This window comes from Eschscholzia californica, unplaced genomic scaffold (genome assembly GCF_041429995.1).
Source record: "Eschscholzia californica isolate CP2 unplaced genomic scaffold, dmEscCali1.0.p SCAF_4, whole genome shotgun sequence".
NCBI lineage: Eukaryota > Viridiplantae > Streptophyta > Magnoliopsida > Ranunculales > Papaveraceae > Eschscholzia > Eschscholzia californica.
Window position 1 is genome coordinate 41,914,373 of NW_028238461.1, and position 25,229 is coordinate 41,939,601.

At 35.9% G+C, this 25,229-nt stretch overlaps 1 protein-coding gene across 3 annotated transcripts; it reads left to right on the forward strand.

The window, feature by feature from the left end:
• The first annotated feature begins 17,817 nt into the window (after nucleotides 1-17,817).
• On the forward strand, nucleotides 17,818-25,229 carry LOC147544789 (CDPK-related kinase 3-like). 3 transcript variants are annotated; one of them, XR_015223593.1, is made up of 13 exons: nucleotides 17,818-18,526; nucleotides 19,710-19,840; nucleotides 20,304-20,345; nucleotides 20,462-20,570; nucleotides 20,700-20,778; nucleotides 21,990-22,286; nucleotides 22,423-22,532; nucleotides 23,088-23,195; nucleotides 23,312-23,374; nucleotides 23,835-24,002; nucleotides 24,091-24,581; nucleotides 24,870-25,138; nucleotides 25,187-25,229. XR_015223593.1 is itself a non-coding variant. In XM_086636005.1 (11 exons), the coding sequence occupies exons 1-11, from the start codon at nucleotides 17,999-18,001 to the stop codon at nucleotides 24,226-24,228; spliced, it is 1,773 nt and encodes a 590-aa protein (XP_086492131.1). In that variant the 5' UTR covers nucleotides 17,818-17,998; the 3' UTR covers nucleotides 24,229-24,810. The 3 variants fall into 3 exon arrangements, 1 of the variants encoding a protein (XP_086492131.1); XR_015223592.1 differs by having other exon boundaries at nucleotides 24,870-25,229; XM_086636005.1 differs by lacking the exons at nucleotides 24,870-25,138; nucleotides 25,187-25,229 and having other exon boundaries at nucleotides 24,091-24,810.

A 25,229-nucleotide genomic window follows, 5' to 3' on the forward strand; every position in this document is an offset into this window, starting at 1 on the left:
ATAAGTAAAAACTAGAAGAGGAATGACTCAAACGGAAGGATGACAAGTCAGGAGTAGAAGCTGCAACATCTGGTACTTGCAGCTTCTCTACAAAATATAATGCCCCATGCCTACGCCCTGTCCCAATCAACTTCTGTGATTGTACATCCTGCACATAACAACCAGCGGAAGAAAATAAAATCAAACATCTAAAATCACACAACTGACTAATAGAAGCAAGATTTAAAGTAAGATTGGGAACATGCAGAACATTGCGAAGAGATAGATTAGGTGTGACAACATAACCAATACCACTTAATGACATTGGTGTGCCATCAGCGGTTCGGACTGGAAGATCAGATATATGCTTTAATGAAACAAAGGATGATAAGTCAGGAGACATATGACGAGAAGCTCCAGAATCTAAAATCCAAGGTGAAGAAGACATACCTGGCGAAGAGGTAGGATAAAACACCTTCAGAAGAAGACAAGGCATGGGGTTGCATGGCTAAAAATCTTTGAAACTGATATGAGAGTGAGTCTAATGTAGTACTAGAAGACTTAGAAACTAAAGGGCCTTTAAGGGCAAATTACTAAATAACCCCTAACTATAATATATTATTCTAACAAGTCATCTTAGAGATCCAAATAGAGTGTTGCATTGGAGAGATTTTCAAACAAAAACTCTAAAAATCTTATGTGACACTCAGAATTTATAAGATTGAGTGTTGCATTGGAGATGCTCTAAAGCTGACAATGTCAAGGAAAATGTACTATATCGATGTATACTGGCCGAAATGCCACATAGTGGTCTAGCAGTACAGGATTTAGTATCAAGTGGTTTTGTGGAGCCTTTAACTCTACGTCGTTTTTGGTTTCCTTCCTGTCTATGCAGTTTCAACAAAAAAAATAAAGTGGTTTTGTGGGGAAGTGATATTGTCTATATTGATACACTTACGATAAGTTTCACCCTACCATAAGTATCACTTCTGTTTCCTTAAGATTAGATAAGGTTGTCTGTGTTTAATTTTTTGAAATAAACTGCAAGCATCATTACAAGGTATTGATACATCATAAAGAGATAAAACAAAAATTCATCAAAATTTATGAATTGAATAAACACTACGACAACATGATTTAAGACATTTTGAGTCCTTAATACATCAACTCTTAAGGGTCATCTTAAGAGGCTTAAAGCCCATCTGGCCATCTATCTACCTATAATTTATTTATACCAAAGTTTAATAAATCTTGGGTTTCTATTTCTGTGTGATGGAACCTGAAATCTCTAGATTGCAGGGTAGTGTCCAACCATTACACCAAGAGATGGTGGACGGTAAGGTTATTTGTTGAACCGGATTAAAAATAGAAGCTTACAAGTTTATCAGGCCAAGTTCTCCCAATAGTAGCTTCTTAACAGGTCAGTTGTTCATGTCCATCAAGTCCGTTTTCACCTGGGAATAGATGTCCTTTATGGGCACCCCCAGACAGGACTCTTTGTGAAATTGCCAAATTGGGTATGTTATGAGCTAAGGGGTAGGCCTATAAGTAACCATGCCAGATAAATTGAACCTAATGAGCACATAACTCAAATTCAGACTTTCCACAGTCCACAATCATGACCAAGTAGACACCATATTTAGAGAGAGAAAAAGATCAAGTGAATGAGGTAGTAGTAAGGATGGTGTTTCTCTATTACTCTCACAAAAAGATTTTCTATTCTTTTTTTGAGAATTCCACTACGATATACGTTAGTCATTACAAGACATAGATACATCATGATTTTTTCTATTAAAAGTCCCCTATAGTCAATTTGTAAGAGGTTTGTTTTCAGCTGAGCGCCTTTAGTAACTACAGGGTTGGCTCTAGAATTACCAAATACCAATACAATTTTGTATTACATACCAATAAACAAAAAAAGTCCACCTCCATTTGGACACCCACTATGCATATTGAAAGTCCCAAGTTTGATTTGGGTGAAAGTGGAAATACATGATTTATTGAACTTGGGTATAAAAAATATTGAAGCATGAATAATTTTTTTTTGGAAGGTAACTATGAAAGTCATTACAATGACATTTGTTACCTCAAAGATGTGATAAGCACGATAACCGCCGAATTAAACTCAGAAGCATACGAGCCTATAGCCCAACTAAACTAGTGGTCTAAAGTCCAACGAAATAAACGACCTAAACCCTATCTAACTACATTATTTATACTCTTAATAACCCAAGTTCAATAAACCATGGATTCCAATTCTTATGGGAATCGAACATGAGACCTCCAAGAGTTTTGGAGTTTATGTGAATACAAGTAACCGCTTGGGCAACCAAGTGTTGACAGAAGTATGAATAAATGAACTTTAATGCCCGTTATATGGCCTTTAAGAGTCTTTATACAATCCTCAAGCTTCAAGATGTCGTTGAGGTACTAGTTATTGAGCTTATCCAATTCATAATGTATCCATGTCATTTAATGATGTAATGACTCTTAAGTCCATCTAAAAAAAATCAGTCGAAATGAATACGCAGATTGATAAATTTGGTTGTTTGGTAAAATGTATTTATACTGTAGTGGTGCTTAATGGTCGTCAAGGCTCTGACCCTACCAAGCCCGTGTTATAATAATGTTAGGCCAACCCGTTAACCTATAGATTCCAATGTGACACGAGAAAGTGCCCGCTAAATCCTGGGGCCAGAGCATTTCGACCCACAGGCCGAGATAAATGGGTTGAGTCTTACCAGGTCATGTTGGTTGGTCTAGGCTTATACATTTCAGAAAAAAAATATTTAGAAACTTCCTTAATCGATCTCGATTCAACTCCATAACCAGGTTTTCCCCCCGAAGGGGAAGCAAGTGAGCCATCAAAAGCAACCATTGTTTCTCTTCCCTCTGCCCAACAAGGAACTCCTGAGCGCCGCTCTTGACCCAACTCTCAAAAACTCTCTGAGACCTTACTAATACTAATAGATACCCATATATATATAATATATATATATATATATATATATATATATATATATATATATATATTTGCACAAATAGAAAGAATAAATAAACTGGAGAGAGAAAATAAAATAAAGCTAAAGGCTCTCTATCAGTAAGAAACTTGAGTTGTATTAGTAGTTTTTTCTCATATTATAACAATGGAGGAAGATGGATATTTATACAAATCAATGCATGGATTTGAACATCCACGCATTGCCACGTTTTGACCCTAAGTCCCTAAGACTAAGGCTCATGCTTAGTCCATAAGCACCCTCATATGTATCCTCTTATGATCTTGTGTAAAGTTATAAGAATAACAAAATTACAACCCATGATATGGCACCATATGGATAGTCAACCATATTATAACATTCCGCCTTGGATGGCCATCACTTGAAATATTGCCTCATTAAAACCTTATTAGAAAAATCTTGTAGGAAAAAATCTGATGAAGGAGAAAGGGTACAATAGTAGAGGTATTGAGTGGCGTTGGATACGCGAAAAACTGCCTCGTTAAAACCTTGTCAGAAAAATTCTTTGGGACAAAATCTGGACAAAGGAAAAAAGTGTACAGAGCGTAGATATCCAATATCAGTGATGCAAAAAATTTCACATAATAATATTCCCCCTGGTGAATATCATACCGTGGGCCGATATAGTCTTATATCACTAGGTTATTCAAGCTTCGCATTCCGATGCCTTGTACTAGTTTTCTGAATGTTGTAGTAGGCAAAGACTTGGTAAAGAAGTCAACATAATTGTCATATGATTGTATCTTCTGAATATCAATTTCACCATTCTTCTGTAGATGGTGCGAGAAAAATAACTCAGGCGAAAAGTGTTTCTTTTTGGCCCCTTTAATATATCCTTCCTTAATCTGAGCAATGCAAACCGCATTATCTTCATAAATAATGGTTGGTGACTTTGTAATTTCAGGAAGATCACATGAAAGTCTAATATGATTATTAATAGACCAGCCATACACATTCTCTAGTAGCTTCATGAAGAGCAATAATCTCCGAGTGGTTAGAAGATGTAGCAGGCATACTTTGCTTACATGATCGCCAGGAGAAAGTTGTAGCCCCACTAGTAAAAGCATAATCTGTTTGTGAAACTCCCTTATGTGAGTCAGAAAGATATCATGCATCAGTGTATCCCATTACTTGTGAACCATTGGATGAATTCTTCGAATAAAATAACCTCATGTCTGTAGTTCCTCGAAGATACCGAAGAATATGTTTTACCCCTATTCAATGTCGCTTTGTTGGTGCTGAACTGAACCTGGCTAATAAATTTACTGCAAACGAAATGTCAAGTCTAGTGCATTGAGCAAAATATAATAAAGCACCGATTGCACTTAAATATGGTACTTCGTGACTAACTTGTGCTTCATTATCTTCTTTAGGACGATAAGGATCCTTTAAAGTATCTAAAGATCTGAAAACCATTGGAGTACTAAGAGAGTATGCAGTATCCATGTGAAATCTTTTCAAAACTTTTTCAGCATATAAATTTTGATGGACAAGTATGTCACTTGTACTTCTCTCAATTTGTAAGTCAATGCAGAATTTTGTTTTTCCAAGATCTTTCATCTCAAATTCTTTCTTCGGATATGTGCGAGGGTCTAGATAAGACAAACTTTGTGTATGCCAACACAAATCATTTTATTTATTATCCGATATAGACGGATTTTCTCCCCCTAATGGTGGGGTAACTATCTCATCAAAATGACAATTCAGAAACCGCGCGGTAAAGGTATCACCTGTCATAGGTTCGAGATATCTTATTATAGATGGTGAATCAAAACCAACATATATACCCAAGCGCAGCTGAGGTCCAACTTTAGTACGTCTGAGAGGTGGAATAAGGATATGCACCGCACACCCAAAAACACGTAAATGTCTAATATTTGGTTGATGACCCAAAACATGTTGTAAAGGCGAATAACCATTCGCCCTGGGTCGAAGGCGGACCAAAGCTGCAACATGTAATATTGCAGATCCCCATGCAGAAACAGGCAACTTGGTTTTCATCAACATTGGTCGTGCAATTAGTTGGAGATGTTTTATGAATGATTCTACTAGACCATTATGGGTATGAACATAAGCTACAGGATGTTCAACATCAACACCAACTGATTGACAATAAGCATCAAAAGCCTTTGATGTAAATGAAAGAGTTGAAGGAGATGTCCTTCGACCAAGGTGACAATGCAAACAATTTGTCGGATAGGACAATTGATGTGGAAGATCATCAAGTCCGATTGATTTAGGGATCGTAGAGTTGTAGCTAGAGACCAACTACGATCGTCGAATTACGAAGTAATTCGCGGCTAACTTCGATCGGATCCTACAACGGGTTACACATAAGAGTGTCAAATTGATCTAGGATATGACTAGTGGGAGTGAGATATAACAATGGAAATTCCACATAAACATATCTCATAGGCCTAAAAAGGAATTAGGCAAAGATAGTACAAAAAGGCGAAAAATAGGGTTTTTGGGCCTTAGCCGATTAGGGCACTTCTAGGGCTCGGATTGGGATGAAATTTTGTGGGGAGATTTATGACATAACCAGTAGTATTCATGCAAAATTTCGTGGTTTTTGGACACCTCCTCATTAAGGAATTGAGAAAATATCAATAGTTGCTATTTTCGACTATTTCCCTAAATCTTATTCTAAAGGGTGTTTTAGGAAACCTTTGAGGATGTGTATTCTCATTAGGGTTCTATATAAACACTTTTAGGGCAGAGAATGAGGTGTGGAATTTCTCTCTAAGCTTTCTTACTCTACCATATCAAGTAGAGAGGAGAAAGTGAGCTAATTCCCATTAACTATCTATCTAGTCAAGAAGAAAGGAGTTCTTCTTCCAATCACCATTGGTGTGCTAGCTAAACAACAAGGTGGGAGATCAATTTGATTGCTCGTGTCCCAAGTAGAGGAGCTACGCTTGAAGCTCTTGGTCTTCTCATAAGCAATTGGAAAGGTTCGAGGGAAAACTAGCGAATAAGGTATTTATCTTTCTAGTTTTACTTAGTATTATTATGGGCTTATGCATGTGATCCTGGGAATACTAGTGTAGACATTAGATGTCTTATTTCCGCTATAAACACTAGTAGAAGGGTGTAAATCCCAACAGTAAACTCACCGGCCCCATCAAGGCGTATCTTTTTATTAGGAACCTTGGTCAAGGGTATAAACCATAAATAAAATGGAAAACTTTAGGGTCTGACCTCGTAAATATTCACGTGGGTGAAGTGTGGAAGGCATGACCTCTAGAAGAGATAAAGTAGCTTGCCTACTTTGATCGCATGATCGTCCAGGAGAGAGAAAGTAACGGTCGCCTAGTCGCCCTGCCTTGGTTGTCGGGTCGCCCAAGGGAGAGAAATGTAGACAGACTCTTGATTATATCTTGTACTTGAAAGAGTCCTGCACTTGGGTGTAAGACCGTAATCGTATTTAGGTGAGAGGAAGGAATATCGATGATCACTCAGATGCTTGCTCTGTATGAGAGAGAAAGTTGATTCATACCTTACCAGGGTTGTCTTAAACAAGGACAGACCTCATAGGCTGTCATAATCTCTCTCCAACCAAGTCAGTCAATCCATAGAGAGCGACCTCTGGCCTTTCTACGAGTCGTGCCCAAGCTCCGACCATTATTCAACCAACGGTAACATTCCAAGGATATCATTCACGTATTGATTAATCCTCTCGCAAACTTACTTACTTGACCGTCGGAGCCCACTTAGGCCGGCACCATCCCGGTGTCCCAGGGATCTTACGGTCACACGTGTTCTTATCTCTTTTGTCACAGGTTAAGCCCAAAGACGTCGTTGGTGAATGCAAAAATATTAAAAGGTGTAGGTCCGACCATCGGTCAACGGCCCGGTCCACTTGACTTCTTGACCCGCGAATTCTTACCCTCACAGTCTCTAATGGTGATATGTAAAATCTCTCTACTTAACACACATGCCACTCTTAAAATGAATAGGAAGAAAATAGTAGAAAAAAAAAGTTTCTATTGGTTTAAATTTTAAAGTGAGACTTAGAGAGTCTCAAAGAGACACTCTAATTTTAGAGTTTTTCTCTCTAGACACTCTATAATAAATTTGTCCACCTCATAATAGAGTGCCTAACAAAGTGTCACATTGGAGATGCTCTAAGAATGGCAAATTCAACAAAATTGCTCTATAAAGAATACTAGCTTCCAATATGGTTATCTTTTTTCATTTTCATTTTCTTTTAGCCTAAAAAATTATTTAATTGAACATTTCTCCCTAATCTTCATCTTCTCCCTCACTCTCTATCAGGGCCGTGTTTGGGCCCGTGCGGGCAGGGCGCCCGCACTGGGCCCCCACCTAAAAGGGGCCTACTCTTGGCAACGTTAACCCTTAATATATTGATATAGATACAAACTTCAACACAAGTTAGCTCTTGGCCGAGATGGTTAGAAGCGAATCTTCTCATACTCTTGACTCAAGTTCGAAACTCCTATGCTACTTATTAATTTCGCCTCCTTTTTGTAAAGCTCATGGTACCATGCAAAGTGAACCTTTATTTCTACTCTGTTACACTTCATTTTATTTGGGTGTGATTCTACCATTTTTGGAGCTTTTCAAACTAAAAAATTTAATAATTACATAAAAAATTCGAAAATATGTAGGTGAAAATTATGATACAGAAAAATTATATTTAGATACTCACTTTTAGATTCTAAACTATATCTTGTACGGAGAACGAATATCTTTATCAAAAAAACTATACCTTGTTAAATTTTGCTTGTAATTTTTTTTGTTTTTCAAAAGGCCCACATTAAAATTTAGCACGGGGCCCCTAAATTCTCAGGCACGGCCCTGCTCTCTATCATGTTACTCTCTTCCATTGCCTCTCTCTTTCTCTCTCTCTTTCTCTATCTCTCTCTCTTTTTCTCTCTCTCATTCACAATCTATCTCTCGACCTCATTTATTCCCCTCTCTCTATCTCGTTGTAGATCCCTCCGTCATTCTATCTTGTTGCAGATCACTTTCACTACAGATATCTCTCTCCCTGTCCCCATCCCTCTCGCAGTATGTTGATCTTTAGAAAATGCCCCTTCTTGAAACATGAAACAGTTAGAGATCGAGAGAGAAACAGTGAGAGGTAGAGAAAGAGATAGTGAGTGAAAACAGTGTATTCGTTTCCAAAATTATAAGATGAATTATAACATCTAAAATCACTGAAACATGAAATAGGAAGGTAGTATAAATATATAAAGAACCAATTTTTTTTTTACTCAAAATACACGCAAAGTACTAGTATTTATTTCTCACTTGCTCGTTGAATTTCTAACTCCGTAGGGCGGTGGTGTTTACAGAGCAGGTTAGAATATTTACAGTGCAATTATTTTATAGATTGGACCTTTTCTCTACTAAATTATCAAATTTAGAATGTAATACAAAAGTACTAGTATTTATTTCTCCCTTGCTCGTTGAATTTCTAACTATGTAGGGCGGTGGTGTTTACAGACCAGGTTAGAATATTTACAGTGCAATTATTTTATAGATTGGACTTTTTCTCTAGTAAATTATCAAATTTAGAATGTAATATAGATTATAGGAATTAATTAAAGGTAAACCTTGAACCCACATACAATCGGTCGTTGGTAAGGGAGCCATCGCCGACCACTCCTTCGTCTGAAACACAAGAGAGAGAGAGAGAGTTTCACTGTTATGGAAAATTAAAGATCAATTTAAAAATATAAAGTAGAAGAGATAAGCAACAACGGTAATGGGTAACTAATACCCTACAATTATTTCCACCCTAGAAACTGCCGCTACCACTGAAACACCCATTCTTACTGAAAACAACGATATCTCCTCTCTGAAATGACATTTAAAAGAATAGCCTGAAATTTTGAAGGAAATTGTGAAATCGAACTATTTAAAGATGACATCGACGAACCGGAAACAACTTTCCTTCTGAAAAATTCACCACAGATGCTTAAGATGATGATGATATAGATGAAGAGGAAGAAGTAAAAGCAGCAAAAAGACGGAGAAAGAAGAAAAAAGGAACAATAAGAAAGAGAAGATAAAGGATATGAAATCTTAAGTTAATCTTTTAAGTATATTTGTAATTAATAAAAGTAAGTTATGTAAATAAATAACTCTCAGCTCCGTAAATACCTGCGACCATTTCATATTGTCTCAAACCAACTTTTCTATTCCTATAAAGGATCGATAAGGATTTTGGACCTTCATAACAACATCTAATTCTCTCTCCCCCTCTCTCATAATCTTCAGCCTTTCCAACACTCTCTGTCTCTCCCCCGCCCTCTACTGACCATCTCGGTCTATTTGGATTCTGTCAGAACTTTTATCCCAACCTCTCTCACTCTCTTCAATGGCCGCTAAAGTTATCAATTAGTATCAATCGGTATCAAGTAGTATTAATTTAAGAAAAAAAATATCAAGTAGTATATCAATTAGCATATAATATCTTCATAATTAACATATAATATCACTTGTGAAATGGTCGAGAATGATTTTTGTCGAAGAGGTCCGGGATTTTGCCAGAAAAGACGACCAAAGCTTCGAGTTTTTGTTCGGTCAAATAGGTTTGAGAAGTTTTTAATATCTGATTACGAGCTTTTATTTATTACTAGGTTGTAATATTAAGTTTGTTTTTTAAGTATATTTGTAAATAATAAAAGTAAAGTATGTGACCATCTTGGTCTATTTCTGTCAGAACTTTTTACCCAGCCTCTCACTCCTCAAATTGGGGCGTAACTTCATTTCAATTCAGTCCGGGTGACTTGATTCTTATACTTCTTTCACCAGAGATAGGGGAATTGCAGGAGACTGGATCAGTAATCAGAAGATTGCACTCAAGAACCTCAAGAAGAAAAGAAATTTTAGAATCGATCAGTAATCAGAAGATTGCACTCAAGAACCTCAAGAAGAAAAGATATTCGAGAATCCCAATATTCATCATGGGGAAACTACAAATTAGAATCTTGTTTCTTTGATTACACTGAGAATAGATAATAATTGAGAACCCAATTATCAATCATAGTTTGCTACAATTTCTGAATATTAGTGAGTTTTTTTGTATCCTTGAATTCTTCTTTCTCTTCCATTATGAAAGATTTAAAAGTTAAATCCATTTCATTTGATTTTAATAGAAGTTCTCAAAATTTATTAGATGGTGATACAAGGCTCACAATCATGTTAGTGATAGGATATCCTATCTCACTTTAACAAAATTAGATCCATAACAAAATAACTATATATGGAAACAAAGTTTTTTATACTTCGTATAATTTGTTTTATATTATATCTCTCTCCCACCCTCTTCACTAACTCTCTAGTTCTATGCATATTATTCTTTTGTGATTCTTAGTTTGATTTATTTGATATATGTTCTTGGTATATATTATTGTTGTTTTGATTTATTCTTATCACTATCATCATACTGTGAAAGTTTATGTTAGTTGATAGACTATAAGACATAAACTAAGAACACAATATTTAACGAGGTTCGGTCGGAGGATCACGACCTACATCCTCGGAGAAAGCCAGAACGGCTACATACTTTATTATCCACAATTGTGGTGATTCGTTACAATGATTGATTAGTAATCGAATGCTTAAACTCCTAAAACCCATCTCTTATTTATAAGGTTTAGGATTTCCTAGTTTTTCCTAACTAAACTAGGAAACTATATAATCTCTACTCAATATTACTATACAAGAGATATCCTAAATATATCTTTCATATCTTCAATATCTTGGACTCATCTTGGTCGTCGGATCTCTTGATGTCGATCCTCCTCGTCCTCATATATCTTGGACGGTTGATCTTGGTTCATATATCCTAACACTCCCCCTCAAGTTGGACTGCGGAACATGTGGAGTATCCAACTTGAAGATAGAACTTGGAAAAGATGAACGTTGCTCGTATACAATCGGATTTTGCATGCATATGATCGGATTTTGGTTGCATACGATCGGATTCAAAGTGTGAACTTGAAACTTGGAACTTAGACTTGGCAACTTGGTAATATGAATAGGCTTGAAGACTTGAAATTCTTCAACTGATGGAATCTTGGCACGTCGTTAGGAAAGATGTTTGGAAATTGTGAAAATTTGAATGGAGATAAAAATCCAACCAAATATAGAACTCAACTGACATTGAGAGAGAGAAAACAACCGAAGATTGTTGATTCATCACCCCACTGAAAGAAAGTCATTGGTGGGTTAGTAGATATTGTCCAAAACGATGAGAACGATCGATTGGTGGAAAGTGGAGACCGGAAAAATCGATTGGCAGAAAAAGAAGTAAAATTGTCTCTGAAACGAAAAAACGACAAAACATGCCCAAGTGTTTTAGAAGTTGGCTCCCCCTGAATGGGAGAAGTTAATGGTGCTTCTTTTAAGATGTGAAACCAATTAGTAGATTTTGCTTATGAATACATCAATGCTTATGAATACATCAATGAATCTTTATGTAGTAACACATAGGAGCTATAGCACCCAAGCAGTGATGAAGCTATAGGACAGAGAATTGGACGGTGTCGAGGGAATGACTGATGAAGGATAACTCATCGCAGCCGACAGAACGGCAATATTAAGTGATTACACGATTCGTCCGCTGATTCAAGCGATAAAAGAATGCGCAATTACAAAAGATGATGGACTTTATGGTCATTCTTTAACAATGATTTTGGATCATCAACGATTTTGAAGTGATGTGTTGAGAAGATTCATCACGATTTTGGCATATGAAGGCGAGTCCCTGCGACACCATGAGGAGAAATCTAGAGCTTGGAATACCTAGAGAGAGAAAGTTTCAGAACTTCTCATGGAAGATTTAATTGAGGAAGAAAGATGATGACAACTTTTATGGGCATCCAAAGCTCGATTAAATATCAGAATTCCGGTTTGCAAACGTCTAAGAAGCTCTAAATAGAAAAACAATTGATTAGACGAGATTTGCAATGAAACAACCGAACAGGAACTACTAGTGAGGTCTAACTGCTAGAGAGAGCAAAAGGTTGTTTGAGCGAAACCATCATTGGAACGGGATTGAATAGCAACAAAAAGAAATATGGAACTTGATAATTCCAAGAATAACTTGGGAATCTATAAGAGAAACGTCAAAGTGGTTGATCGATTCTTATATCAGCCTGATTGGAAATTTGCGGAAGATGGAATCATGACAAAAGTGATCTGAGTGGATATTAAATCGACACAAAGGGATTAAAAAGATAATGAATCTCAACGAAGATATCGTCGATAATAGCGAAGAACTATAGGATAGATAGTCCCGGGAAGAAGTAACACCATGATTAGGTTTGTTGAAAAGAAAAAAAATCAACGTACAAAAACAATGATTGAATCACAATAACTTGTCGGGAAAGCGAAAGCTAAAGGAACACAGGATTAACGAACCCGCTCTTATACCATGTGAATGTTTATGTTAGTTGATAGACTATAAGACATAAACTAAAATAAAGAACACAATATTTAACGAGGTTCGGTCGAAGGATCACGACCTACATCCTCGGAGAAAGCCAGAACGGCTACATACTTTATTATCCACAATTGTGGTGATTCGTTACAATGATTGATTAGTAATCGAATGCTTAAACTCCTAAAACCCATCTCTTATTTATAAGGTTTAATATTTCCTAGTTTCTCCTAACTAAACTAGGAAACTATATAATCTCTACTCAATATTACTATACAAGAGATATCCTAAATATATCTTCGATATCTTTCATATCTTCAATATCTTGGACTCATCTTGGTCGTCGGATCTCTTGATGTCGATCCTCCTCGTCCTCATATATCTTGGACGGTTGATCTTGGTCCATATATCCTAACACATACTAACTATCATTATTGATATTATTATAAATATAGTTTTGTTCTTTTATCCCAACCTCTCTCACTCTCACTCTCTTCAATGGTAGCTAATCTTATCAATTAGTATCAATCAGTATCATGTAGTATTAATTTCAGAAAAAAAAAAAGTATCAAGTAGTATATCAATTAACATATAATATCTTTATAATTAGAGTATAGAATAATAAATGTTTGCAGATTCCATTCTTGTATATTAAGTCACCTTGTATAAATACATATTGTAACACAACTTTTAATCCAATCAACGAAATGTCATTTTATTACATCCTCCTGTAGACAAAACTATTACATGGAAGCTCTTCCCCAAATGGGCCCTTATTGCCTTTCAAGGTGACTTAATTCTTGAAACTTTTTTCACCATGGTATTGTGAGGGATGGATCAATAAGCAGATGATTTCACTCAAGAAACTCAAGAAGGAAATCAAAACCCAAAATCTTGATTCTTTGATTATATTGGGAGTAGATAAAAACTGTCTTGTTTATGAAGATCTTGATATGAATCAGAAATTTCTCAAAAAGAAGGAGGTTATAGTATATGTCTGTTCTTCTTTCTCTCAAATTCTCAAAGATTTAAAAGTTCAAGCGATTTTATTAAAAGTTCTCCAATATTTCTTGATGATGCCGTTAACAATGCTGCAAAATGATACAAGGGGATAAGAATCATGTTAATGATAGGATATCCTTTCTTACTTTTTTAATATACCCAGCTTCTTGTCAAATTGAAAACTAAGAACTTTGCAATCCAAGAAATTTTCCAGTTCTTTTCAAGATCGATAAGAAATTTTCATTGTTCTTGGGGTTTGATAAACAACAATGAAATTGTAAGTTCTGTTCTTGGGGTCGTTAATGGATAAATGAAATGTGAATTCTGATCTTGAGTGATAAATGAATTTTTGTTGTGTTTTGAATACTTTTTCTTTTAAGTAATTTTCTCTCTCTAAACCTTCCAAAATATGGGGATGTATGATGTATAAACAAAGCCAAAAAATAAAAATTCGTGTTTCCACTTTATATTTGACGAGGGAATTGTTAAAAGTGCCCCACAAGTATTAGAAGGCGCTTCAAAGACAAACTTAGAGAGTGAGTGTGATGAAAAGAAGCACCTTTAACCCTTACGGGCGTTTCTGAAACATCTTTTTTGACAAACATTGAGATTTGTAAAATGAGCTAATCCGAGGGTGTTTAAGAAGACCCATGGATTTGTATTCCTATAGAGGTTTGTACGCGTGGACTCGGTATGATTTTATTTGTACTATGTGTTAGGGTTGAGAAAACGGTCGGGAAACTCGCGACCCGGCCCTGATTTTATTTGTACTATGTGTTTGGGGACCGAAAAAAATTGGGCTCGGGTTTACCCGGCCTATAAAAGCGAGCTCGTCAGAGCCCTTCACCCGACATCTGGCCCAAAAAACCCGACAAACATAAGCCCGCGACTGCAGCCTGATAACCCGCCTAATTTTTCGTCACCCCTCTTAACTTTTAGAGCGCCCCTCACCGTCAGATTTAGAGTTAGGTTCACCGACAAATTTAGGGTTAGGTTAGAAGCCCGTATAAACCTGTTTTGAGACAAAATATCTATCTACTATCACCCCTCCCAAAAAATTTGCATCAAACAAGTGATCACATCAGTGAGTTTGCAAGACGAGAGAATGGGCAACCACTTTGAGGAAGCAAAGAATTTTATTGTTGTGTAAGGATTTGTATGAAAATTTTCATTTATCCAAACCAACCCCCGCTTTTTCTCTTCACGCCTGCACATGTCGGCGATGAACTGCCACGACCAGCGATCCTTAAATAAATCAGATTTTCTTCATGCTCGTACCCTTCGGCCACCAACTGCGAGGTTGCAACCACCACTTGCCACTATAATTTATCTTGTCTCTCTCTCCTAAACTTTTCATGTATTTGAATACTTTAGAAAAAAATCGACATGTTTTCAAATCGTTATGAGACTATTCTAAATTTTGGTGGACAACGTGTCCAAAACATTGATTCAGTCACTAGGGGTTCATAGGTGATTAAATCTAAAATTGTGTTTTGTTTTTATAAATCTTTCACATTATATTTATAATAATGCTATAATTATAATCTCATTAACGAATAATCATGTTAAAATAATTACAATCAAATGGTCTTTGGAGTCTCCATAAGAAAAAAGAAAATTAATTATAGTCTAAATAGATATCAAATAATTAAAAAGATTTATCTATGATATTATAATTTTGGTGATATTTTTGTGATGTAGACTTGCACTTGTGTTAATATGGCTATTGCCAAGGAATGAAATTTCGGTTTCGATGGAAATTTTGGTCGGTCCAAAAGCGGACACGTTTCGTGGAAACATTTCGGTCTGTGTGGAAATTTTACAAATTTGCGGAATGATAAAACAGTTATAAAACAATTAAGCTCGGTATAATCTGCAATAAAACAATTAGTTTAGGGGATAAATTGAGTTATTTAACTCTATTAGTACTAAAACAGTTAAGTTAGGTGTTTATCTGCAATTAAATAGTTAGTTTAGGGGGTACATTGTATTATTTATCAGATGTAAACCTAAAACAGTTAGTTTAGGGGTCCAATCTGCTATAATAGTAATAGTTAGGGGGCTAACCAGAAATAGAACATAACATTCTTGTTTTGCAGTGAAAATTGTTTTCCCCTTAAATACAACCCTTAATCCCTATTTCTAAGACTTCTCAGCTGAAACCGACTGTTCCCTCTTCCTCTCTCTCTCTTAAATCGGAATCTGAAGTTAAAGATCACCTAAAGAAGATAAGAATCTCTTGAAGAACAAAAGATTTGAGAAGTAGTCAAGAAAGATGGAACAAATTAACAAAAGGTAAAAGATAAACGACTAAGGTAGTATATGAGTCACGATTTTAGAATCTTTCGAAACCCTAAACCTAAATCTATGTTTCGAAATTTCGTATCAGATTTCGGTGAAAATTTCGTTTCGGTGATGTAAATTTAGGACATGTTTCGGTCATTTCGACCGAAATATGTCGAAATTTTATTCCTTGGTTATTGCACATGGGTAAGTGGGTGTGATGAATTAAAGGCTTGAAAGAAATTTTTTGAAGAAATGCCACCTTTTGGTTATTGCACCTGGGTGGCAGAGACGTAAACAGAAGTTTTGGTTGACGGGGGCTGAAAAGATCTGAGTTATAGGAAATACTACTAAAAAAAATCGAAAATACAAAATTCTATCACCTCAACCAAATTTTGAAGTTTAACGTGACTCGTTGTGGTATACTTTATCGAAAAGCTTAATTTCACAATATTCACTAAAAGTCCTAGATTCTGTTGGGGTCCCTCCTTATAATAAAATGACTCCTAGTTGGAATAGGATTTCCCTTATTCCTTGTTTGGGAAAAAAATATAAACTTCTATTTTTTTCAAGCCTAAAAAAGAACTCCTATTTCTATTGGCAATCCTCCCTATTTATCATTATAAATGAAAGGGAAGAGATTATTCACAACTTCCAGAACAAAGAGAAGTCAGAGAAAGAGAGAATTCTGAAGTGGTTCTTTCAAGAGAGATTGAAAGAGAAGAATATTGGTTTGAAGAAAAGAAGATTATTAATCTTGTGAAGCAATTTAGTTTGTGGTTATCTTCTTTAACCTTTGGTAATCAAGGATTTGTTCAAATCCTAAGGAGTAAGAGATTTCTATTTCTTTGTTCAGTTTATCTACCACAGTTTTGGTGAAGAGTTTTTATCCAAGAGTGTAAACACATCTTGAAGAATTGGTTAATCCCCTATTGCTTTAGGGAAGAATTGTGTAACCCATTATTATCATTATAGTGTAAGATTTCTGGACTAGGTCTCGTGATTTTTTACCTTCTATCTTGGAGGGCTTTTTGTCACGTTAAATAATCTTGGTTTCTCTGCTTTTACTTTCACATCGTTTATCTTCATATTCCTGAACAAGTCAATTAGGTTATTTTTTCTAACAGATTCCACGTTTAGAATGGTAGCCACCACCTCTATTATTTCTGTTGTGATCGTTGACACGACCACCTCGTCCATAAGATGTCACATAGGTTTCAGATACTTCTGAATAACCCGTTGGACGAGTCTCTTGATTTTTCATAATGACTTCTCGATTTTGTTCTAAGTCAATTCCTGGAAGATGTGGAATTCATGGTTATTGAATTTGGGTTATTAAAGGTATAAAATAATAAGTTTGTTGGGTTTTAGATTCTTTAGTATGTTGTTGGGTTTAAGATGTCGGAGTTAAACCCCTTTGCTTACTGGTTTAACTCCGACAGTTATCGTGCTTATCACATCTTGACGATGTATTAATTCCATGTAATAACTAACTTAGATCATAGTCCATTTTCAAAAAAGATAATAATATAGACAGAAATTTGACGAATAAGTACTGTAAAGGGTGTCAACACTTGCTTGCTCAAGTAGTTGAAAGTGTTGACATGAACTCCAAAATCCTGGAGGTCCCAGGTTCGAAAACCCAAAAGAGGTGGAATCCATGACTTATTGAACTTAGGTTATTAAAGTATAAATAATGTAATAAATTTTTCGGGCTTTAGTTTCTTTTCATGTTATTGGGTTTTAGGCCTCTTTCATTGATGGTTTAACCTAAGCGGTTATCGATCTCTTGTAACGATTAACGTAGATCGCAGTCGATTTCTTAAAAACAAAATAGTGTAAAGATCTATTTTAGAAGGTTGTCATTTTGAGAGAACATTTTGGTGAGTTGCCCATCTTTACGGGCCAAAATAGAATTAACCCAAAAAATTTGTCCTAAACCACTGTATTATTTATCACCGTTGGTTGATCACTGAGGCTACTACTAGAGATCCAACGTCCGACCTTTATCCAACAAGGCAAAAAAGAAAAGTACTGAAGCAGCAAAGGCGAAAAAAACGGTAAGTGGGACCCATATTCTACACCTATATATAAACAAAATTTGTTTAATGTCTTAAAACTGCTCTCATCGAATCTCTCACTCTAAAACCTTTGTGATTTGGTTCTCTCTCTCTCTATCTACTTCACTGTCTTCCTCTGTCTTAAATTTGGATTTATTTCCTGATCTTCATCTTTTATCGCCGGAATCACAACTTTCCGATGTTCAAATTTGACTGGTAAAAAATTCGAATTTCAAATGGGACAGTGTTACGCGAAAAACGTTACAGTTATTGAAGGAGGAGGAGAAAGTGAGATAGTAGTAGTAAACGACGGCAATGGAAATCGACCTCAATCTCCACCGTTAAATAATAATACACCAGGTCGATCGAGTTGTTGGCCAAGTCCTTATCCTCCTCCTCAAGGAACTAGCAGTCCACTTCCTGGTGGAGTTTCTCCGTCACCGTCAAGATCCGGGAAATCAACTCCTCTGAAAATATTTGGACGGCTTTTTCCTCCGCCATCACCAGCTAAGCATATTAGGGCTGCGTTAAGGAAGGGAAAGGGATCGAAAAAACCCAAGGAAGGTGTGATTCCGGAGGAAGAAGAAGGAAATGAAGAAGGGGAATTAGATAAGAGATTTGGTTATGGGGAGAATTTTGGGGCGAAATATGAATTAGGGAGAGAGGTTGGTCGAGGGCATTTTGGGCATACTTGTTTGGCTAGAGGGAAGAAAGGTGATCTTAAAGGTCAAGAAGTTGCTGTTAAGATCATCTCTAAAGCTAAGGTAACTAATTTCCCATGGGCATATTCTTCAACTTCTTTCTTTCTCTCTATAACTATTTCTATTGTGATTTAGGTGAATCATTTGATGAATGCATTTTGTTAATTAAACCCCACATTTACCCTTAGAACACAATGCTAGAAATTGAAAATTTTGTCTTTGAAAATGTTAAAATTTTTGTTGTTTTTTTTTTTTAGGTTGGAATTAATCTAATTGAGTTAGATTGGTGTTGGTTTTGTTAGTTTCATCTGATTAAAACACGAACGACGTTCGATTTTGGGATTTTGCTTTAAAAAGGAGCAACCTTTGGTTACTAGTTAGATTCTTATAATGTCTTTGGGTAACTGGATTCTTTTATCCCCTCAGCCCTTGGTTCAAGTCAAGGTGAATGTGTAGAACAGAAACATACAATATCAGTAGATTGTGATTGTTAAATCCAAGACCTGGAACTTTTGATGGCATTGTGTTCTTCACCCTTTATGATTTTTAATTAGGTTTTACTACAGTTAGAGGCTTTGAGAAATGCTGAGTTTAATTGGTTTTCTTTGATCTTAAATTTTTGTATGTTATTCGGATTTGATAGTTATTAGTATGATGATACGCCTGTGTTGTACTTCAGTTTAAAAGTTATCCTTTTTTTGCTTAATGCGTATATGTGTAAGGGTCATATACTATGAAGGATTGATATTGATTGATTATGTTAATTTTGTAAATTAAATGCTAGAGGTTCAAGTGTTCTTTCGGATGATAATAGGAGCTGAGAGTATTCAATTGACTAATTGAGTACTTAAGCTAGATATTAGGATTAAGAAAGTGAATGATGCATGGTCCTTCGTTGAAGGTCGTAAAAGCACGTGCAGATTATTTAATAAGTGGAAGGGATAGACCCAAGTTGGCCAGGACTAAATGCTAGTGGGGTTTAGGTACACGAGCAGACCATTACACCTTTAACCAGTTCTTAATCAAGTTCTCAAGTTGGAGACTGGAAATATCCAATTAGAGAGATACAGGTCCAGACGCCAATGAACATATTTTATAAATCCTTTTCTCCAACTATTTGTTTATGAATTAGTTTTGCATGATCCAATTTGCTTACTTTTCATTGTTGTGCAACTTTGTTGGATATAGTGTGAACTAAGTTTTAAATTAAGCTAACTCAAGTAACTAAGTGACCTTTGGTTTGCAGATGACAACAGCAATATCTATCGAAGATGTGCGTAGGGAGGTGAAAATCTTGAAAGCACTATCTGGACATAGAAATATGGTCAAATTTCTTGAATCATGCGAGGATGCAAATAACATCTACATAATCATGGAGTACGTTGTTTCTTCAACTTTATCCGGTTTCCTAGTGACATTTGTAGAAAATATTCATACAAACTGATGAAGTTAAAACTGTTACATTACTGATCAAAGAGAAAATAAAAAGAACGAAAATGCCCATGGAAGGTTTACACTTGGATACTTGTTTCCTTTTCCTCTTCATCTTAGTTTTATTTTCCTAACTCGAGATACTATTATGTTCGATTCGAAGTCATCTTCTTGTTCATATTACATCTCAGACTTTATCGAAAGGTGCAGAACTGCAGATGATTATAGTAGACATCATGTTTGAATAATTTTTATTCCGATCGAATGCAGTGTTTCGAAGATCCAACACGTGATAAAAATACATGTTCTTTTTCTTACTGTTAAAAAAGCGCTCCACATAATTTTCTCATCTTGGTATTTCTTTTCCTTCCTTTCTTTATGATAACATTTATGTTTTTATTCTTACCAGATTGTGTCAAGGTGGGGAATTACTAGACAGAATTTTAGCCAGGTAATAAGTGACTAACTACTAATGCCACTTATGGACGTTATGTATATATGCACATACATATACACTTGAGTCCATGAGGGGGTTTGACACCATGAAGTGATAGTTTCTTATTGCAGGGGTGGACGATACACTGAACAAGATGCAAAATCTATAATAATTCAAATTTTAGGTGTCGTTGCCTTTTGTCATCTACAAGGTGTTGTTCATCGTGACTTAAAGCCGGAGGTTTGCATCTAAGATCATAACAAGTGATTTGTTCAATTCTTTTCTTTATGTTTGCCTGTTGTTACCGTCTTGCAAAACAATATTAGTACCTTAACCTCGAAGTCTTATTATACCTTGAATGCTTTACAGAATTTCCTTTTTACAACAAAAGAAGAAGATGCTCCCATGAAGATGATTGATTTCGGTCTCTCTGACTTTATAAGGCCAGGTTAGTACTAGTTAGTTGATTTTCTCTAGAAAAGTTTTGCTCCAGAATTGGTCCAACATTGTCTTTGTAAATTACTATGCATGCGACAATGAAAAATTAAGCCTCGAACTTTTATAGTCCTACTTTAATAACTTGTCAGATGGTTCTCAATTTTCATTAAAACAATACTTTTATCGGCAAGTGTTCAAACTTTGAAGTTGTTGATCGGTTCCAACTAGATTCCTGTGTTTTCAATAGAAGGCGCATGCACCAGTAGTACTTTAGTGCCAAAGTTCTGCCCTGTAATTGTTGTCATCAACATACCACTTTTAGAAGTTTTGGAAAAATGAAGGATTAAAATCTTAACCTCATTTTGTAAATACATGATATTCAACAAACCTAGCATAAAAATGGTTAGAACCTTAACCTAATCTCAATTGGCTTCTCTTGAAGAGATTCTTTTATTTCCCCCTTTCTTTTCCTGTTCTCACAAAATATGAAAAGTTTATTGTGTAGAAAACTTGTGATTTTGCAATCTCCAACTTGTAGTATAATACTCACATGTAGACACACGAGGCTTCACTCTAGAATCACATGGAAACCTACGATTTACGTAGTATTTTGAGGTTATTGATTAATTCTAAAATTGATTTGATATTTGTTTCCCATTACTAGAACTGTCGATAGGAAATTCTCATCAATCCCAGACTTTTTCTTCCGTAGGTGAAGCTTGTAAGCTTATGGCTGAATTGGCTGGTTGATTGTTAATAGAAAGAGAAGATGAAGTGATGAACTAGCCCAGAAGGTTACCTCCGAATGGGCTAATGAATTTTAGTTGAGACTTGTATAAGTATGCAAATATGCGTCAATCACTAATCTGGTTGGCCAAATCGGCAGGGCTGATTGACATTTGAAATCAGTGAGATATGTCTGGTGAACATGCTAGGGAGTTAAGGAAATTTGAGTCATCTTTAGATATGAAAAATGGTTCATGAGATTGGTGGAAAAGCCTTCTGTGATTATCTCACTTCAAAAAAATATTTCTTTTATAAACCGGACCTAAAGATCCCCCTACTTAAAGCTGGGGGGAGTAAGATAAACTGGCGCCTCTCAAGTGAACATGTCAAGAACAATCTCCTTTAGGATTTGTACAACTTTGCGATTTTCATGGTTATCGTTCTTATGTGGCTGCAAGATCAAAGAAAACATCCTTATCTCTTGTTTGTGTGCAGATGAAAGACTCAATGATATTGTTGGCAGTGCATACTACGTTGCTCCTGAAGTCCTTCATAGATCATATAGTCTTGAAGCAGACATCTGGAGTATTGGGGTCATAACATATATCTTGTTATGTGGAAGCCGACCTTTCTGGGCTCGAACTGAATCAGGAATATTTCGTTCTGTTCTTAGAGCTAGTCCCAATTTTGATGAATTGCCCTGGCCTCTAATATCACCAGAAGCCAAAGATTTTGTCAAAAGATTCCTTAATAAGGATCATAGGAAAAGAATGACTGCAGCTCAAGCTCTGAGTAAGTGGTTTATACGAACTGCTTACTTTCTGTTTGTCGGGGAAAATTATTTACCGATCAACTTCATTAATCAGTCTTCAATTTGATTTCTTACTATATGGGAAGAGTGGATTAACTAGAATTTCTTGATTTGCAGCTCACCCATGGTTAAGAGATGATAATCCTTCCGTTCCTTTAGATATATTGGTTTATAAGTTAGTCAAATCCTACCTTCGATCGACACCATTCAGGCGCGCCGCTCTAACGGTACCACCCATTTACTGGCTCCTTTTATACTATTTCACAGTTTTACACAAATATTCCTTTTTAGTATTTTGTGCTCTGTCGGACACAGATACTTATATTTATACTTGTCGATTATGATATTTGTGAAGTACATTTCGAGTGTACTTTCTTGCATGCTAGAAGTATACAAAACTACTATAGGTTAATCATCAATGGCATACACCTATTATGCAATAATGGTATTATCTAAAAGTTTGTAAGTGATAACAAAAGGACTCATAATTAAGCCAAGAAAATTTTTATTGGATTGTATCCCTTTCAGGATCTCTTTGGTTGGCTTCTTCAACACCTCGACTAGTCCCAAGTGCTAATACCTATAACGGTGTCCATGTTACATAAAATTCCGTTTACGACAGTCTAGAAGAAGCTGTAACATTAGAAATATTAATCGTTTTTGTGCTAAAATTGTAATAGTTCATTAACCAAACGAACTGATATTTTTGTTTGAAAGATCAAACAGTTTTATGGTATTTCTTCTTCTTTTTCTCTAAAATGAACTTGCTACTGTGGTTTCAGGCTCTATCAAAAGCGCTGACGGAGGATCAACTTGTGTATCTAAGAACTCAGTTTGAGCTGTTGAAACCAAATAGAAACGGCACGATATCGATTGAGAACTTTAAAATGGTAATTTTCTTATTTACTTCTTTATTATTGAAAAAAAGATTCCGATGTGACTTTTTTTCGTTTTGTATCAGTTTCGCTACCACTTAGTAAAAGCTTTCTTTTGTTATACTGCTCAGGCTCTCGTTCGTAATTCAACCGATGCCATGAAGGAGTCAAGAGTTTCTGAGATTCTAAATGCAGTAAGATATCCTTTACTTACACATTAGTACCAAAATCAATCTTCTAAAGCAATAAAACTTCCATCACAAAACTCTTTAGCCCTTTCTCCTTTCCACACTTGATGTTAGTCTTTTGAGATGATTGCTTCAACTTCACATCTTGAAATTGATAATACATGGACCACGGAATTGAACCACCTTCGAACTTCAAAATAAGTTACTAATTTTATTTACAACCTCTTGTGCCATACTACTTGAGCCATGCCCGGGCCCTGACCTTGCTGATCCACTCAGGATTCACTCGGCTGAAAACTTTGGTCATTACTTTTTTATAAAATGAAAAGCAAAGGGGGATAGGGGACTTGACTTGGGGGGTTACTTTGGAGCTGAAATCACAAGTTACCCATGAGCCCAACTAATTTGGGTATCAACTGGACCAACGACATTAGAAAGTAAAAAAAATATGATATTTATTTTTCAGATGGATCCACTCGCTTATAGAAATATGAACTTTGAAGAGTTTTGTGCCGCTTCAATTAGCCCACATCAACTCGAGGCTCTTGAAAATTGGGATCATATTTCAAGAACAGCTTTCAATTATTTTGAACATGACGGAAACAAAGTTATAGCGGTTGAGGAACTGGCACGGGTACGTATGATGTATAACCATGCTTTCAGGGTTTCAGCAGATTACTAGTATTAATATTTCTCTTTATCCCCTAAAACAATTCATGCAGGAAATGAATCTCGGCCCTTCTTCTTACACGATCCTTGGTGATTGGATAAGAAACTCCGATGGAAAGCTAAACTTCTTAGGATATACCAAATTTTTGCATGGTGTAACATTTCGTAGCTCTAATACTAGACATCAATAGTTCGGCCCTGGGGACGGTGGTTCGCAATTGGGCCATCAAATATAGCATATCTTTAACAAACAAAAATGAAAGGATAAGAAATACTAATAGAGGAATGTGTTCATAAGTATAAGTTCTGAGCGAGGCACTATAGGAGCATATGGTTGTATCCTTGGAGCTTCTTTATCTGGAGGAGCACTGAGTTATGTCTCACAGTGTTCTGTGTTTTTGCTGTTGTGCTTTTTGGAGCTCCGAGGGGCAGTTATTTACTGACATGAACATGGTTGACCTAAGATAACAGAAGGTGTCTATAAATCTTTGCTAGATGTTCTTGAAGACGATGCCGATGTTCTAACGAAAATCCTCACCAAAAGGTAACTTTAAAGACATTATTTGCACAATTTATGCTTAGAATCTCTGATCTAACTCTCTGGGCATTGATTTAGGAGCTTTTGGTTTGATGCCTTTGACATTTAGGGTTTTTATTTTTGGGGGGTTGTTGATGGCAACCTCTTTCTATACTTTTTCTGTTTTATTTAGTACAGATTATAAAAGGAACAAGGATAGAAAAAACAAAATAAAGAGTTAAAGAGTTTAGAAGCATTTCAATGTTTTCTTAAAATTATGAATTTTAAGTCTACTACTCTTTTTCTTGATTTAAGGTACCGAAAAGTCCGACAAGGACAATGTTTGGATTAGACACTGCAGGCGAGCCTAGGTGCAAAACCCCTCATGTTATCTTAAACATCAAGATTTGAATTCTGGTCTATGCAGTAGAGAAACACGTGATACTACCCATCAAAATAGGTTGTAGGCCTCACAAATGCTATACGGTACATGAGCTGTTTCTAGTGATTTTAAACCACTTTATTCCGACGATTAATGGTTGTTTGGACCCTTAATTGGCCAACATATATATGTCGAGGGAACTGCATTTCTCTCCTGATAGAACCTATGAGTGATGTGATTTTTTTTTTAGTTAACATTGTATAAAGAAGGAACTAAAGAAAGAGATTTTCCTA

Excerpts from the sequence above, each read along its gene's own strand:
- LOC147544789 (XM_086636005.1), top strand. The coding sequence starts at position 17,999 with ATGGGACAGTGTTACGCGAAAAACGTTACAGTTATTGAAGGAGGAGGA. Across the intron at positions 18,527-19,709 it reads AGATCATCTCTAAAGCTAAG|ATGACAACAGCAATATCTAT; the intron begins GTAACTAATTTC and ends TTTGGTTTGCAG. Across the intron at positions 23,196-23,311 it reads CGATTGAGAACTTTAAAATG|GCTCTCGTTCGTAATTCAAC; the intron begins GTAATTTTCTTA and ends TATACTGCTCAG.